Source organism: Belonocnema kinseyi, chromosome 10, assembly GCF_010883055.1.
Source record: "Belonocnema kinseyi isolate 2016_QV_RU_SX_M_011 chromosome 10, B_treatae_v1, whole genome shotgun sequence".
In the NCBI taxonomy this organism is placed as follows: Eukaryota; Metazoa; Arthropoda; class Insecta; order Hymenoptera; family Cynipidae; genus Belonocnema; species Belonocnema kinseyi.
This window is the reverse complement of record NC_046666.1, coordinates 98,481,229-98,500,897: the sequence shown is the minus strand read 5'-3', so window position 1 is coordinate 98,500,897 and position 19,669 is coordinate 98,481,229. Positions and strand designations below refer to the sequence as shown.

The 19,669-nt window shown below is 33.4% G+C and overlaps 1 protein-coding gene across 4 annotated transcripts in view; it reads left to right on the top strand.

Moving 5' to 3' along the window:
- The window catches only part of LOC117181338 (breast cancer type 1 susceptibility protein homolog), a 149,666-nt gene that overhangs the window by 105,996 nt on the left and 24,001 nt on the right, over positions 1 to 19,669 (top strand). For all 4 annotated transcript variants that reach the window (XR_004468110.1, XR_004468111.1, XM_033373905.1 and 1 more), the window contains one exon: positions 14,192 to 18,108. Coding sequence is in view for 2 of the 4 variants with exons in the window: in XM_033373905.1 (XP_033229796.1) it covers positions 14,192 to 18,108 (3,917 nt within the window). In the remaining 2 variants the exon portion in view is untranslated. The remainder of the gene's footprint in view (positions 1 to 14,191; positions 18,109 to 19,669) is intronic.

Sequence of the window (19,669 nt, the reverse complement as noted above, 5' to 3'; positions counted from 1 at the left end):
TTTATTTATTCTTCTGATTTACATCGCGGGACGGCCATAAATGTCTATCTTAATTAATTTTCGGATTTTCAAACACAAAAGATTCCATGTAAATCAAAAATAGTTTTTTACACTCTCGTATGACTCACTGAGTCACGCTAAAACCACCTTAAATCCCAGCTATTTCCACAAATGATTCTGTGTTACCTGAAAATGGTTTTAAAACATTAGAAATATATTTGGCTAAGTTTTTCTTCTATTGTTGGAACAAGACTGGTTTTAATATTTCCTATTATCAAAAGAAGATGAATGGGTCAAACTCAAAATATATCGAAAGTCGTAATGCCTTTTCCTGATTCCTGATTGGACTCTCATTTTGGTTTGAATGTAGACACAGTAAGCGGGAACTTTGAAAATTGATATTGTACAAAATTATCAATTATCCAAGTAATTATTTGATAAAAACATAATAATTTGATCGTTGTAATCTTTTTATGTTTTTATGGTCGTTATACATTTTTCTGATGTTTTTATTATATTATAATAGGTACATTGTTTATGTCATCGAAACCAACATGTATGTTCATGGTTAGTAAGTGACGTGCTATTCCAACCACATATAGTTAAGGCAGTGTGGCTATGATCCTGTTTTGAAGTCGAAAATCGAACGGACCTCTCTTTCTATCTCCAAACCTTAGAAAAAGAGGTCCGTTCAAATTTTGACTTTGTACATGGTATCGAGCTAACTATACGGCCGTCAGCATTGGGATATGGCATAGAAAGAGAGGGTTAATCTAGAAAGTCAATCTGTATATTTATTTTTACAAAATTGTCAATAAGCCAAGTAATTATTTAATAAAAACGTAATAATTTGATCGCGGCTGCTAGCCAAAGCCGGTTAGATAATGTGTGAAAGAGCCTTTACAAAAACACAGGTCGGCTTTTTCTTAAAGTCTTGCAGGGATGCCAGATTGGATGACATGGCCATGGTTTCTATTGGTTTATCATTTTAACGCGCTCTTTTTAATTGTTACCTCAGATCTAATAACTAATAGCTAATAATAACTGCATCGCAGTTTCTTAATCTATTTTCTTTTATTAACAGTGATATGAGATGTGCTCACTTACTTTATCTAAATCCTAAATCATATAGGATTTCAAAAAATGATATTTCATCGGAAGAAGTTTTTGAAATTTTTATTTTTACGGGGTTAACTACCCTAACAAATCACCCATTCTTCAAATATGCCAAACACAGTTTTTATTGTCGATATTTGAAAATATAAAGACGTCAAAAAATCCTATTTTTTATCTCACTAATTATAAAGTGGGTGAGAATGTTTGGCAAGCCCAATAAAAACCACCCTTAATATATCCGCACCTAAAATGTTTAAAATGACAAGTTTTATTGTCGATATTTTAACATATAAAACCGTCAAAAATTCTCTTTTTCTATCTCACTAGTTACAGAGTGGGTGAGAAAGTTCGGCAAGACCCCTAAATACCATCCTTAATATATCAACACCTAAAATGTTCAAAACCACGAGTTTGATTGTGGATATTTTAAAAAACAAAAACGTGAAAAATTCTCTTTTTGTTTCTCGCTGTTTATAGATTGGGTGAGAAAGTTCGACAGGACCCCTAAAAGTCACACTTAATATATCCGCACCTAAAATGTTAAAAATGACAAATTTGATTGTCGATATTTTAAAATATAAAAAGGTCGAAAATTCCCTTTTTTTTGTCTCCCTATTCATAGATTGGGTGGGAAAGTTGGGCAAGAACTCTAAATTCCACCCCTACCAGATAGGCACGTAAAATGTTAAAAATGACAAGTTTGATTGTCGATATTTGAAAAACAAAAACGTCAAACATTCTCTTTTTTTATCTCGCTACTTATAGACCGAGTGAGAATGTTCGTCAAGACCCCTAAAAACCACCCTTAATATATCCGCACCTAAATGTTAAAAATGAAAAGTGTGATTGTCGATATTAAAAACAAACAAAAGCGTCAAAATTTATCTTTTTTACCTCGCTAATTATAGACTGAGTGAGAAAGTTCGGCAAGGCCCCAAAAATCTACCCCTAATATATCCGCACCTAAAATGTTAAAAATGACAAGTTTTATTGTCGATATTTGTAAAAACAAAAACGTCAAAAATTCCCTTTTTTTCTCACTATTTATAGATTGGGTGAGAAAGTTCGGCAAGACCCCTAAAACCACTCTTAATATATCCGCACGTAAAATGTTAAAAATGACCAGTTTGATTGTCGAGATTTGAAAATATGAAAAGGTCAAAAATTCTCTTTTTTTATCTCACTAATTATAGAGTTGGTGAGAAAGTTCGGCAAGATCCCTAAAAACCACCCCTACTATATAGACACCTAAAATGTTAAAAATGACAAGATTGATTGATGATGTTTGAAAAAATAAAAAGGTCAAAAATTCTCTTTTTTTTATCTCATTAATTAAAGATTAACTGAGAAAGTTCGGTAAGACCCCTAAAAACTAGGGGTGGTTCTTTGGGGTCTAGCGCCGAACTTTTTCACCCACTCTATAATTAGTGAGATAAACAAAGATCATTCTTGATCTTATCTTGATACCAAATGATGTGACAATTATTTTATACTAAAGCCGTTTATGTTTTAATCAAATAGAACTTTTCTATTGTTGTTATAACCATTTTAATTATGGGAAAATTTATTACAAACTTAGAATTGAGACGAGAACATGGAGACTACTGATCTTAGCCCTTATTAACCTAATTTTTCCGTTTTTGTCAGTCAACTTTAAGCTCGGACCACAAAAGCTCCGGCTCAAAATGTCTAAATAATAAATTTATACACACAGAAAATTCATATTTTATCATGAAGGGGTTGTAGGACCACCCCTATAATGGGGGAAAACATATCACCAATAATAGAAAACCTATTTTCTTTTGTTATCTATGTTACGTTTCGTTACCACCCCAGAATATAGCCCAAAGGAGTGAAAATCAACAGTTTTTCAAAAATGCTATTTTCAATTCCAAAAAATTGCAAATAAATTTAGTTCCAAAAATCAGTAAAAGTTGTGTCAGGTTGAAATTTTGACAATCTTTTGAGTTTAAGTCACGTTGAATTTTATTTTAATGATTTTTTGATAAACATGTTCGAATATTTTGTGCGCCTTCAGCCATTTCTTCAATACAAATATTTTCAATTCTTACCGCGTGGAGGTAGACGTTTATAAAGAACCTTTCTTTTTGTTATTTTATATTCCTTTTTTTATTTTCTTTAAATTTAAAAATGTTATTGTTTTTATTATGAGAAAAATCCGTATAAGAGCGTTTTTCGTAAATATGTTATTTTAGGGGTGGCCGTACCAACCCTTAATGATGAAAAATAATTTTTCTGTGTGTATAAATTTATTGTCGGGACATTTTGAGTCGGAGTTTTTGTGATTTCAGCTATTGTCAAGACCTCTTTCACATCGAAAATACGATTTAAAAAAATTACTTTGAAAAATCACGTTTCTTTTTTTTATTAAAAAATAGGGTGAGAACGGGTGGGTTTTTTTCGATATTTTCGGTTCAGATTCGGAAAGAGAACACTTGAAAATACCCGCCAATACATTTTTATATCTTTTCCAGCATAATTAACAAAGTTGTTCATGCTTAAAGTGGACGGACAGAAACGGACAAATTGGGCCAATAAGGTTAAGGACGACGAAATATTTAAGCATACCTCGTTTAAGACTTAACTTTAATAGGGCTCAAAAAGCGCGAATATTGAGGCCATGTAACCGTTTCCTGCAAAAATTTCTTTTACATTTGTTTGAAACACAAGTTACCCCGTGCAGAAATTTTGGTGTAGCGCCGGTCGGGCCCGGTCTGGAAAAATGTGGGCCCGATAGGGTAATCTATCTAGCGCCAGACCGTAAATGAAACGCCCTACCCGACCGGGCCCAGATCTGGGCATCCAAAATTAGTAAAATTTCAAAAGTTTTCATATTCATATTTTTTCAACCTTGCATTTTACACAACTTCAATTTTTCAATATTCTTCGTTATATATCATTGTACATTATATCTCATTTTCAATATACTACATTACATTTTCTGTTTATATTGCTTGAATTTGTCGATAAGAGTTTGCATTTTGAAGAAAACTATTACACTTTGACAAAAAATGTTCAAATTTAGAGCTATTACACACACACAAATGAATTTTAACGATAAATATTTTTTAATGTTCTTAATATTCTTTTGGAATTATTTTTGTTTAAATAATGCATATGGGGCACGTGGAGTGAGATTTAAAAATTGAGGTTATGTTCGAGAAAATATTTTAATTTATAACGTTACTAATCCGGAAATTCATGCATTTGGTATAAGGTAATCTCTATTTTCAGAATATCAGCAACAAAATATAAAATTCTAAAAAACTGAAAAACTTTTTTTTTATCATATAAATAGTAAATATGCTACATAACTATGAAGATGCAATGGCATTTGTAAGAAAATTCGGTAGGCTCGATTTGTTTATAACTATGACATGTAATCCAAACTAGGCTGAAGTGAATGATAATTCGCTACATGGTCAGATAGTATCTGATGGACCAGACATTGTTTCACGAGTTTTTAATGCAAAGAAAGATGAATTAATCAACATTATAGTAAAGCAACAATTCTTCGGCGAAGTGCAAGCATACGTTTATATTGTTGATTATCAAGAACGTGGATCACATCATGTTCATTTGTCATTAACGTTAAAATAAAATAGTAAAATAACTACTCCTGATATTGTAGATGAATATATTTCGGCAGAAATCCCAAATCCAGATACAGATCATGAACTTTATAATATTGTTATGAAAAACATGATTCACGGTCCCTGCGGAGCTTGGTGTAAAGATGATAAAGGTAAATGTAGTAAGCATTTTACAAAAAAGTTTCAAAGCGAGACAAGAATTGATGAAAACGTATATCCAACTTATCGTAGAACAGATACCGATACTTACATATAATCGCCAAAATGGAGGCATGACTGACAATCAATTTGTAGTACCTTACAATGTTCGATTATTAAAGTTCTTTAACTCGCATATTAATGTGGAAGTAGTTTCTAGCATAAAGTCAGTCAAATATTTATACAAATATATCTCGAAGGACATAATGCTGCTTCCGTCGTAGTTACTGATGCCAATAACAGCGAAAATGTTATTCATCATGATGAAATAAAAAATTTCATAGATACTCGATACGTGAGTCCTGTTGAAGAATGTGATCATATATACGGTAGATCGTTGCAAAATAAAAGTCATGCTGTTATTAGGTTGCCAGTACATTTGCCTAATCAGCAAAGTGTTACTTTTGGCGATGCTGAAAGTGAACGTGCTATAAGAAACGCATTGGAAAAAGAAACTATGCTAATCAATTATTTTGAGTTAAATGGACGTAATACTGCTACCAAACGATATACGTATTCTGAAATTATATCTCACTACGTATTTAAAAAACATAATGGATCAAAATTATCAATTTGGCTAAAACGAAAAACAAAATTTAACGTTATTAGGCATTATTAGCATTAGGTCTCATTGAAGATTATGCAGAGTGAGATCGTGCTATGATAGAAGGAGAAGTTTGGACGATACCCCAACAATTAAGAAGTTTATTTTTTTCGTATTTTAATATACTGTCAACTTATTAATCCTGAGGAACTATGGGATACATTAAAATAGGCTATGTCACAAGATTTCCAGAGAAACTATAATATACAAGAAACGTACATAAGATCATATATTCAGATAAATACCTATCTTTCTTACGAAAGATCCGATATTAAGTAGCTTTTCAACCATGTCACAAAGACGCAGTATCACATATTAAATGGAAAACAAAAAGATATTGTAGACACAATTATTAATGTTGCTTTGTCGAATGAAGAAAGGCCTTTTACATCTTGTTTTTATGTTGATGGATCTGGTGGCTCAGGAAAGACATACTTTTACACAACTACATATCATTTGTTAAAAGGCAAGAGAAAAAATATATATACGATGTAATTTATAGGTATTGTAGCAATATTACTTCCACAAGGAAAGACTGTACATAAATGTTTCGGTATGCCAGTTCCTTTATTTTTAGATTCCGTCTCCCGTATACAAACTTAATCTAAAGATGCTCAATACTTACGAGAAGTAGATGTTTTTATTTGGGACGAAGCTCCAATGGCGCCAACGTATTCTTTGGAATTAGTAGATCGAAGATCACGTGACGTCATGAATGTTGATTCACCATTTAATGGAAAATTATAATTCTTGGCGCAGATTTTAGGCAGTTAATTCATGTGAAAACTCATGCAACTCGCAGCGAATTAGTAAATTTATCCATTCAATTGAGTTCACTTTGAAAAAATGTCTCTGTATTTTCACTAACAGAAAATATGAGTACTTTACCACAAGAAGCAGAATTCGAAAAGTATGTATTATCTGTAGAGATGGTACTTTAAATGACAATGAGAATTACTTAATAGCCCCAGAAAACTGTGTAGCTACTATAACCGATGATATAGTACAGACAATGTTTAGTAAACTTATTAAGGATCGAAGATTTGGAGATCTAGCATAGACAGCTATATTATCAGCACGAAATGTTGATGTTGATGAAATAAATTACAGAGCTGTGGAGCTATTGGACAAAACCACAGAACGAATTTATACAAGTGTAGATAGTGTTAGAAATTGTGATAATGGAGATATAAATGATGCTATACTCCCAGAATACTTGAACACATGGAATCCACCTACCCTTCCTCTTCATGAATTACCATTAGGAAATAATTGTATTGTTATGCCAATTCGTAATATTTCTATTAACGAAGGTCTATGTAATGGTACACGTTTGAAAATAATCGAACTTGCAAATAATCTTCTACGATGTCTAATTTTAACAGGTGATAAGCCAGGGGACGTTGTCTTTATACATCGTATTACATTGTATTTTGAAGGTATTTTAAACTAAATACAATTGTAGAACTATGTACAATGAACTTTAAATTCCTAAGTCAGATATATAACGCAGACAGCTGAAAAAGTAAACAGAAAGAAGGATCCCCATACTTTTTTATATCTATGAAACATCCTAGAGCTCCTTTGAAACGTATTTACAAATTTGAATCCCAGTTATTTAGTGTCTATCGTTTACGCAAAGAAGATATTTCCGTGCGTGCTTGTTTTGCGCATTTTTTAAAGTCTTTTATAAACTTTTTATTCATTTTTCATTATTTGCGATTATAAAATAACGGACAATAGTTTGAATTTCCGCATTTTATGTGGAATGCGAAAGTATGGCAGAGATATCGAGATCATGATTATTATATTCATTTTGTTTGATAAATAAATATTTAAAATGAATATTATTTAGTATACAATATTTTTTCAATCTTATTTACTCCTGTTCTTTATTAAAAGATTTCAATTTCGTGATAAATTACATAAATTCCATTATTTTTGCATGCGTCTATCCGGGTATCCGGTTGGACTATACCTGTACTGTTTTGCAAACAAGAAATTTTCTTAGTTGAAAAAAATAAAAATAAATTTTGAGTGTACATTTTAATAGCAAATCGGTCAAATAGTGGGGATCTGGGACTTTTTTAGCGACTTTTTTGTAGGAAGAAAATTATTCAAAAAAATATACGTCGACGGGTACCCAGATACCCGGTTGTCTACACAAGGGTTAAGCAAGATTTGATAAGTCAATAATGTAAAATAGCGGCATGAAAGCAGGCGAAAATTTAAAAACAATTAGAATTTATTGTTTAAGGCTGTTGGAACGATTTCCAAAAAATTAGGGATATATGGTATTTCTAGAAAAAATAAGATAACTGCTAAAATGTGAGAGTGGCAGTGTAAAGAAGCCGAATGACTGGGATGACAGCTGATCGCTCGATAACTCGATCGTACTGCCAAAATGCACTATCAGTAACAGCTGCATTTACATGCTGCTGCCACCTGTATAATAAACGTGGTGTCGGAAGAGGAAAAGTGCAAGGAAAGACTTTTTGTATTAAATTATTAATATTTCTTTTATCGCATGTCTATAATTGAAATAAAATATACGGATTAAAGGATAATCGCAGGACGGTTGAAAAATGTCGAATAGTGATTATGAAAATTCGGGCTCATATCTCTAATTGAAATAAATCGTAAGAATATCATATTCTTCTATAGAAAAAAAATGCCCGCAACGTAGGCACAGTCTCAGTGCTCGCTGCGTGCGCGGCGCTTCGAGCCAAGTTTGAGCGCGCCTAAGGCGTACCGGTACGCTCTCGCGCATCGCGCTCGTTTTTGTGCGTTAAATGCATACACTTTACTCATATTTTTTTAAATCTCATAAATATTATAACTTAAATCGAAAACTGCGATTTAAAGTTCTGAGGAATTACAGCTATAAATTGCAACTGACATTTTTCAGATTTGTTTTAAACTTTCGAATCTGTTAAAAACAAAAATGGCATATTTTTGAAAATGATCCAACTTTTTGAACTTTTGTCTAATTAAGAATCTTCATGAGAATAGTTTCGAAATACATATATTTTACATCTAGTAGAAATTTGGATTGGTATTCCTTAACCTATACAAAAATTTTTTTTTCCTTTTTTTCGAAAGTTTTCAAAATTTTGCAAAGCATATAACTTTTTAAATTTTAATCGAATTTAAAAATGTCATTAGGATAATTTGAAAGTATTTTTTCCATGGACTAGAAAATTTGGCAAAAATTTCTAAAACTCATAAAAATTATTTTTTGAAATTTTGAAAAATCTCCAACTTTTTGAATTTTTGTCGAATCGAAAAACTTAACTGAGATAGTTTTTAAATATATTTGATATCTAGCGAAGAAATTCAATGAAATTTCCTAATCTACCAGAAAAACATTTTTTCCTATTTTTCTGAACGTTTTCAAAAGTATATAACTTTTCTAATTTTCATTGAAAATGGAAATTTTGACAAAAATTTGTAAAAAAAAAAATTTCAAATTTTGAAAATGCTCTAAATTTTTTATTTTCGCTGCAAATATCTGCTTAACGTTTCAAACTTCGCACTTTCGTAATAGAGACACACCAATTCCTCTTTCATTGTGGTATCCCAATTGATGCTCTCCCACGGTATTTCTGTGAAGGTGGTTGGCTGTAAATAGCTGACGCTAGCCAAAGCATCCTCAACAGGCACAGTTGATGTTCCACTGCTTACCTTTTGCGACAGATGTTCTTGCTGGCCAGCTGTTTGATTAGTGAGATCTGCCTGACCATCTCGCAGCTCACCATCGCCACCGTCCCAGCATGCTGTGACCCCCAACTTATTATTATTATTAAATAGTACACGATCGTAATATAAGGAACGAAATTAAGTGGTTTTAAATAAAAAGAAACAAGATTATGACAGTAAAGTAATGTGCTTTCCTATGTCCATCGTTTATATAAAGTTACAGTTACTGGCTACTTAAGCAAAGGCAACGGAAATCCTTTGAAAGATGTCCTTAACTTTTATTGTGATTTTGTTTTTTAAGCGAACGAACGTGAAAAATAAAGGATTTTTTAAGATAGAAATATATCGAAATTATCTTATTTATTAGATCGACGGTTTAAATGGTTCAAATGGTTCAGCTCTCATGTGCGGAGAACCTCGGCTAGATCATCCTTGTTAATTTCAAATTCAAGCGTTTGAAATTTAGAAAAGATGTGTCAAATTATTTTGAATTAAAAAAGTTCCATTTCAAAATATTTTAGATTGGTAAAATTTTGAAAAACGACAATATTTCGAATGGAATTAAAGGAAATGAATTTATATCGTTACTGGATAAAAGCGTTTAAAATTGGATAATTCGAAATTTTAAAAAAATTTGAACAGAAGCTTTCAAAATTTAAAACTTTCTAACTAATTTTTTCAATTGTTGGCAATTTCCTTAGGAAGAAGTTGAAATGTTCTCATTTCTAATTCAAAGTGTTCAGAATTTAATTATTTCTGATTAAAATTTCAGAGGGCAATTTCAAAACGTTTAAATTGAATATTTTGCGATTAGAATTGATTAGAAAATTTGTTCGAAAACCAAAAAGTAAATTCACCTTTATTTTAACCGTTAAAAATCGAAATATTTTCCATTTTATACCATTAAAATTGAATTATTCTAAAAAATTTTCGAAATAAAAAGTAATTTTTAATGGAAAATATTAAAAAATAACAAAATGTATACTCCTGCACGTTCATGTCTCTGGATTTTTATCTAATATTCAAAACAGAAAATATTTACATTCCATAAGAACAAGCTTCTTTAAAATCTTTACAGATTTTCATATGTCCTTTATGTCCCTCAAATTGTTGCAATCCATAAAAACTAAAATGCAAGCGTGAAAAGCACGCGCTCACTTCCTGGAGTTTTATTTTATAATCCGAAAACGTAAAATTGAAAATTCCATGTTATCACATTTTTAAATATTGAGAGTTCTAACAATTTTTTAAACAAGTTAAATAATTTAAGAAATAATTTATTTTAGTTAATAAGATATGTAGGAAAAAACTCTTTCTTACATGATTTTTTTATCTTCATGGGTGCCAATACTTTTTTAAATTGACGCATCTGGATATCGTTAACTGTTTCCATGAATACTGTAAGCCACATATTGTTAAATTTCAAATAGCAATATTATTTTAATTTTTAATTTAAAACTTTTTATATTCTAAAAATGTGTATGTACAATTGAGCGTCTTGATCGATAAAGTCGCCCACCACTCAGGATCGAGTGAAATTATTTTCCAGACTTCTCGGGAGTAGGAAATTCTGAATGTCACAAAATTGATCTTTTTTAAATATAGGCTTGTAGAGAATGTCGAGACGAGAATTTTGTTCTGTTTGCTGTTTTTTTATCAGATAATTTTTTTTAATATTAAGCATGAGGAACTGAAAAAAATTCGACACTAAAGGGACCTGATATAGAGTAGATTCTCACTGAAGTTTGGAAATATTGGGGGACGGAATTTAAGGAATGGGCATGGATAATATGTAATAGGGTATTGAGAGGAGAGGGGTGGTCAGAGGTATGGAAAGAAGGAGTACTGGTTCCCATCGTGAAGAAAGGCAAAGGGCAGGAAGTTGAGTATTATAGGGATGTGACGCTGATGCCAACATTATATAAAATATATGCAACTGTTTTGTGGGAGAGATTAAAGAAAAAAGGCGAGGAAAAAAAATAAAGTCATCGAATCAGACAAGGTTTAGAAAAGGAATGAGGGTGGTGGACAACATTTACAACATATGCATAGCAATATTCGTGGAATTGAAGGCGGCGTTTGACTCCTTGGATAGAGTTGGGATAGAAAATGTTTTGGTGAAAAAGGGTATACGAAAGGGCACAATAAGAAAAGTATTGGAATTTGTTAGAGATACAAAAAGCAGGGTTAATGTAGGAGAGCAAGTAGGAGATACTTTCTGGTTAGTTAGTCAGGCAAGGTTTTTCTCTAAGCCAACTTTTGTTTAATGTATTAATCTCAGACCTAGAAGAAGAAATGAAGAGAAAGGGATGGGGAGGAGTTATGATGGGAATAGAAAAGATATATACGCTGGTATACGCGGACGATATAATGTTAATGGCAGAGGATGAAGAAGTGATGAAGGACCTAATTACTGGATTGGAGAAATATTTAGATGAGAAAAAGTTGAATATCAAATGTAGAAAAGACAAAGATAATGAGGTTTGGAAAAGGAGGGAGAAGAAATAAAGAATGGACTGGAAGATGGAATGGAGTAAAGTTATAAAAAGTAAAGGAATTTAAATATTTGGGATATACCTTGCAAACTAATGGAGATCATAGAGCTCATATAAGAGAAAGGATAAAAAAAGCAGCTGGGATAATGAAACTGGTATGAGGAATAGGGAAAAGAAAGTTCAAGAATTATTGGAGAAGGAGAATGTGGTTATTTGATACGCTGGTATGGCCGGTATTAGGTTATGGAGCGGAGAAATGGAGATGGAAGAAAAGGAACGAGATTAAGAGTTTACAAGAAAGGTATTTAAGGTGGATGCTAGGGGTAGACTGGAGGACACCGGGATATATGGTGAGAGAAGAAGCGCAAAGGGATAAATTAAGCACTACAGAGGGTAAGAGGGAATGCCAACTTGAGAAGAAGTTAAGGGAGGGGAGTTAGCGAAAAAGTGTTTGAAGGGGGTAGAAGAAAGGAGAGGGAGAGCGGTAGAACTTAACACGATGGGAACAAGGAAGGAGGGAGTTTTTTAGTGAAAGAGATATGGGAGAGGGGAATGGAGTAAGCTATGAAGAATTGGAGGCAGGAGACAGGAAAAGATAATTAATGGAAAGGTGGAGAATGATTGAGGAATGAAAATATAATAAATGGTATAAGATGATAAAACAGGAAGGAGTACCAAAGTATTCAGAGAAGGGATGGGGTGAGTGAAGGTGGGCCAGAATAGCAAGATTTATATTTGGAAACGAGGTAAGGGAGGGGATGTATTGGGAAAAGGAAGAGAACAGAAAGTGCAGAATATGTGGATGGGAGGAGGAAACATGGGAGCATGTATGGAGATGATCTAGGAGAGGAATGGAAGATAAGGGAAGCTGACAAGAATGCAAAATGAGCATGAGATAGAAGAGAAGTAAAAGTGAAGAAACCTCTGTTTACGGACACTTAACGTGATTCCCCGACCAATGGTATAGGAAATCTCATATTAAGCTACCTCTTCTTAACGGACACTCTCTATAACGGATACGGACACTTTTATGGACCCCCGAGATATGAACTTACCTCTACGAGACGGACAGTTTTAATACAACCTGACTAATTAGCTTGATGGCAGACATAGGGGTAGGGATAAATGTCATTCTTTCGTTACTAGACCTCTCAAGCACTTAGGGCCTCTATTGTTGACCGCCAAGTTTTAAAATTACCTTTACGATACGGACAGTTTCAATACACCCTGACTCATTAGCTTGATGGCAGAAATAGGGGTAGGGATAAAAGTAATTGTTTCGTTACTAGACCTCTCGAGTAATTATTCATTTTGTTTTTTTTATTCAATTTATTAATTTTTCATTCATTTAATTTATTAATATATTTTTCATCTATTCTATTTATTTATGGATTTTATTTTTTATTCTTTTCATTTTAATTTTTTTATTATTATTATTTTATTTATTTTACTTATTTAACGATTTATTTCACTTATGAATTAATCAATAATTATTAGTAATTATTTACTAAATTAATTATAAATAAATAGTTAACAATAATATTATTATATATACCAATAATATGTGCATACATATAAACATATTACTGTTTAGCAATTCACTCTTTTGGAGTGGAAACCTCTCTAGGGCGGACACCTCTCCTAAGCGCACAGAAAGTCGTTCACCTTGAGTGTCCGTTATGGAGAGGTTTCACTGTAGTTATTATTATGTATTAGTATACGTAGATTAAGATGCGCTTGCTCTCTCGCTTCGATCGCTCGCTCACTCTTCCGACAGTAAAATTGCGCTAGATTAATGTAGAAGTAAGGAGATATAAGAATTGATGTAAATAGTCATAAATAGATTTTTTTGCGGAGAAATATGTCCTCTTACACATAATATTTTTCTTAGGGGCCGTTTCTAGGTTAAAATTTGAATTATCACTGTTTGGAGTCGTTGAAAAAAACATGGGATCTTATCGAGACGCCTTTCACAGGCTCCAAAAACTGTTAATTTTGGCTTTAAAACACGTTGAATATTTCTATGAAAACTGTTTCGGAGACAGAAAATATAATGTGAAATTTGAATTACTGATCATTTTTTACTTGCTTCCAGGGTATTCGTGCCTAATAAGATTAAAACATACTAATGTAAAATATGACGAGAACGGTGTGTCGTTGACTAAAGTTGACGACAGCTTCTGCTGGAATCTATGTAGGAAAATGCATCAATATCTGATGAATTTTTCTCATATCCGAGACCGAACTACTAGTTTGTGACTTTCTTAAGGATAAATTCTTTCCGCGTGTCGAGGGGCTTTGCCCCCGAACTCCGCTCTCTTGCCCCATCACCCCTTGTTACGGATTTCTAAAAAACAGTATGATCAACTCATGCGTCGCCACCGATTACATAAAAGATTTTTCATCTGCCTCACTATTTTGCTTATCTATTTTCTATTTGCTTATCTGCAACTCTTAAATTATAGTTGCAGCATATCAAGTTCACCCTCAGAGCAAAGAAGCTTCAGGAGAAAATGCTTACAATCCCTTCCCAAAAATGTATTCGCCAGCTCTTGGATCATCTAAGCGGAATCAGATTATTCCACGCATCATTTCGGAAACAAAACTAAGCTCTCGAAATAGTATATTGAATTATGTAAATTTTGAAGAAGAGCCCCAGTCATCTTCAGGTATCAACCAAAGTCACAAAGCACTTGACCAGAAGACCGATATTCCAGACTATTTAATTAAAAAAGCTATGGACGCACCTGTGAAAAACATTTCGAAGAGCCCGAACGCTCGTTTCAATCAGAATAACTCAGCACAAAAAACCTCGAAAACAAAATTAGATGGAAAAGTGAAGTCAGAACGATCCCTAAAAACAAGAAAAATGCCAGAAAAGATTCAAAATGACAAGAAATTAACTTTCAAACAAGTGCATCAAAGATTACGTGATCGTGAGAAAAGTATTGCAAGCACCTCGGTAGATTCAGAAAAAAAGGCTAAAGATCCTTTTTGTGATTCCGAAACTGAAAAAATAACGCATGTTAAAGCCTCTACTGAGGTAGCCAAAAAGACTTGGTCTCGGGTTAAAAAATTTGGGAAAGAAATGCGGCCTTTGAAGAAGAAATCGTTGAACGTGAGCATCGAAAGCAAATCTCACAGTACGGCAAAACCCACCAGTAAAAAAAAATTTTCCACGGAAATTGGCGATTCCCAAGACATTTTCGCTACTGTTCTAGAAAAGAATCCTTTAAATCTAAACCATTCTTTTTCAGAAGCAAAAGATGGGGAAGATCTAATTTCTCGACTCAGCAGCAAAGAAGTAAACGACATAATTGGTGTCGTGTCTGAAGAAGATTCTGAAACTGACAGCTTTACACCACAAGACATAATTGATAATAAATCTCCTGAAAAATGTGGATCGATGACGGATTATTTCAAGGGATGTCGGAATATGAGTTCTCAGGCGCAAATAATTATGAACGATAAAGCACCACAGAAGGATGAAAAGTCAACTCCTGAGCAAATCATTGAAGACACTAATCCGGAAGATGAACAAAACGAGAATCTACTCACATGTAAACGAAGTCAGATGCTAGTTACGCAGAGTTCCGATGAAACGAAGTCATATAAAATTTCGCCAGAAGTTCCTAAAATGATTCTTACCGCGGTTGAGATTCCTCCAACTAACAAATTTCCTGAGGAACAAATAGATTCAACACTTCTAGTAGAGCAAATGGATCTTACACTTCCAGTGAGTAGTGTTCAATCCGATAAAAAAAATAATAAAAGCAATTATCTGCGTGAAGAAAACAGTCAGAACTTTAAAGATGTCGAAGCTATTTCTCAGACCAATTCACTAAGCAAAAATGCAACCAAAAATGCTGCAAGAAAAGTATCAAACTTGTCCTCGAAAATAATTTATGATAAAAATGCTAAATCATTTTCTGCGGAAAATAATGCGGATAGTTGTAAACTTTCATTAACGAAGGTGGCCAAGACTTTCGTTCCGTTTAAAAAACTGGGTAGAATTTGTCTTAAAAAGCACCGTCGCATTCCTTTTTATTATCTTGGTAGGTTAAGCAATAAGCACAATTACATAGAGAAAAGTAACGTTACGATGTTATCACCAACTAAGTCAGAAACAAAACATATAAAGCGGAATTTCTCATTTACGAATTTATCCGATTCTGGTTTCAGCAGAACAAGAGGGAATTTGACTCCAGAGAATCAAAAGATAAATAAAATCGTGCAAGGCTTAGAGCGAACTTCTTCAGGTACAGTAGTTTTATTGTCACCTCAAAATGATTCACAGTTAAAACATCTATCCATTGGTTCACCGCACAAAGAGAGGGAGCTTTCTGTTCTAAAAACTTCAATTATTAGTAAAAAAGATCATTTTAAATGTTCTTCTAATATCTTAGAGAGACAGAAAGGATTTACGACTCCTGGTGCAAAAAAGAATATGGCCAAAAAATCTGAGACGTTGTTACAAGAATGTGAGGAATTAGACAAGGAAGAGGAATTGATTGCAGAGAAAGAACTGATGATTGCAGAAAAAGGGGAACTGATTGCAGAGAAAAAAGTTCAACATCCAGACTACAAAAAACTTTTTTTAGATGGCTCTGATTTTGACATAGATACTGACAAGTTTCACGAATTTGCAGATGAAGCTGAATTTGCAGCTAACAAGCTATCTGGTGAGGAAGATCCGGGGAAAAGAAAACAAGAAGAACCGAAACTTCTACAGGATACTGACAGTGAATCAATCATCCCATCTTCACTTGATAGACCTCCAAAGAAGCTTAAATTAACATCTGAAAATGTGATGAAACCTACTTTCTTTCATAGACCCGACACTACAGAGAGCCTTCAACAACGTTTTGCGAATCACGAAATTTCACAGCGAAGTACGAATAGTAATCAAAATGTTGAATCTCTGGACATTGCAGATCGCTTTTTTGAAGATGTGATTGAGAAGTCTAAACGTATTCGGGCTAATACTTCAGTAGATAATGTTGTGGTTAACATTGAGCCCAGCCCAACGGAAATCAAAATGACAGAACATCAAGAAATTAACTTCTTTAAAACAAAAACAAACGAATTGGATAAAAATATTGAAAAAGCCAGTAATTCTATAAAAAATACTGAAACTCTTAACAAGTCAGAAATTACGTCGGAGTTACTTAAAGAAAATGAAGAAATGCAAATAGATCCATTCAGTATTTACTATTCGCTGCACGTCAACGCCCACTGCCATAATAATGAGATGCAAAATTTAGGATCTGACAAAGAAAATACATTGCAATATCCGAATGAAATTGAGTCGTCTCAACTCTGTACGCACAATGTTGAACCTACTCAGGCTCTTTTAACGAGTTTCGTGAGAATTGATGAAAATTTGGAAATAAAGGAAACAAATTTACAAGATTCAGGCGATATCACTGAAGTTTGCAGAAGTCCTACATTGGAGAAATATTGTACGACAGATAGGAAGAATCGGAATGAGGAAATGTTGAATGCTTCCAAGAATAAAATAATTGCTACTTTACCGGATTCTTTAATGAATATTACAGAAGAGCAGTTACTGCTTAACGAGTTCGAGAAAGAACTTTTTGGAGGAGCGAATAAGGCTTGTGAGGACCCGAGGAGTGAAAATGATTTAGTCGCCGAGACACTAAACGATTATGATCATTTGGACATAATAGAAAACACACCAAAGGACAATAAAAACATGGATGAAAAAAAACTGTTAGACAAAGACTGTTTTGAATTTTCTCCAATACCTTCAGTCGGTTTAAGTCAAGATAAAATAGTAAGAGGACCTTTTATACAACCATCAATTAAAAGAAAATCATATCCTATTTACCACAGTACACCAAAAATTCCGAGAACTATATCTCCCAAATGTGCAACTTCCTTGATCTCAGATATTTTACTATCATCTGTACCAAAGCCGGGCCTCTTACTCCAAGAAAAAATGGAAGAAAATTCAGTGATGTTAATACCAAAATTGACCTTCGTTTGTAGCGGCTTGTCAATGTCTCAAATTGATTCTGTGAAACAATTGGCAAAACTAGTCAAAGCAGATTTCACGAGTTCATTCAATCCCAACGTCACACACGTAATTGTTAAAGTCACTGGACCGAAAAATGCAGCAGAAAAGACTTTAAAATTCGTCCAAGGTATTGCACACAGAAAATGGATAGTTAGCGTAAAATGGGCTTTGGATAGTTTGCAAGAATCAAAGTTATTAAGTGAAGAAAAGTACGAGGCTGTTGATAATTTAACTTTAGAGGAAGGTCCAAAAAAATCGAGATTAAGAAGGAGGGGTATTTTCGAGGATTTTCTTTGCATGTGCAAAGGTCCCTTCAACAATGTTTCAATCGAAGAATATTGGGTGAGTGTAAATATATGATATTTTATAAATTAAATCAAGTATAAGTTAAGAGTCACTGCTCCGTTAAATACTAGCTATATCCTACTGTTTAAAGCAAATTAATGAAGGTTGACGGCCGCTGTTCCTATTTCATACCGTTGTTGCTTCTATCACATATTTTGTCTACATATTATCAGGGTCAAAATCAATTATTTATTATTATAGTTATGAATTAAAATGTCTTTCTCTCCATTCTATCTTATTTTGTACAGAGATGAAGATAACAATCCATCATGTTTCATTAAAATATCTGTATACGTAAGAGATTCACTTCCTTAGACTCTACTTTCCCATGGGGATCCCAACTAACAGTCGTGATATGTTTATTACCAGCATTGCATGATTCTCATGCCGTACATGTGAGAGAGTTTCCATTTCACCATCATGGTATGATGGGCACATAGCTGCGCGCGTTATGACTCGCATTTCGCCATTGCATATGCCTTTACAAAATGTTAGCAAAATACGATGCACGTGTGACGCACATGTAAAGGCATTATAAAGGCAGTTTACCGCAGAATAAGGAGAAAATTCACTGTCTCTCACTACTTCATGGGAAGGCAGGCTGCCTTTCAGTGAGAACAGCTGATTGGACCGCTCACTAACGATGTGAGCATGCAATTGTTTCCACGCGCGCATGCTAAATAACGTCGAAATACGTACTGCAATCTTCAGTTTAAAATCAACCGAATCCTTACTTTTCAGCGATCGGTTTACCGAGATATGTGAAAGTAAAGAGTGGGGGTAAGGTATCACGCGATAAACGGGTCTCGAATCAGGGAATAGACGAATTCTGCGATAAACGGGTCTTGATTGTAGTAGGAGCTGGGAGGCAGATTTGACCAACTAAGTTGGACGCTTCTCGCGACCGTAGAAATCACATAAGTTGACATACTTTTGTTTACATCTTAACCCGCCAAAACACGTCTCATCGACTGTACGCGCGTGTGCTTTTATTATCCCAAATTGTGTTATCATTACAAGGTGTGTTATCGGAAACTTGTGCATGGTAAGTGTCTACATTTTTAATTAATTAATTCTAAAAAATTAATATCCTTTCTGCGCTTTTATTGATTTAATGTTCCTAACCTTAATTCCTAACAACCGGTTTTGTTGTAAGTGAACTTGTCACATTCACTCAAATTTAACTCATTGCACGTAATAAATTTGCGAATGGAATTTCTAATTAGAACCCATAAGTAATTCAACTTCTTATATCAGTGTGATAAACATGGACATAATATTCGTATACTATTTTATACCATGTCTTTTATTCCAGACACTAATAGTATAAGTGTCTTAAAAATAGTTAATTAACAGACTACAATTTTGAACTTTTAGGTTATCTTTTCAAAGTGAATTCCATTACAAGTTGTTTGTAAATTCACACATCAGTTATAAAATTACATGAAAAATTGTAATTTAACTAACAAGGAAACTATCCCAGGTGTCCCTCACCGATTTTGATGAAACTGCAATATGTTGTAGTACATCGAAAAATAAGAGACACGTATTTTTTTTT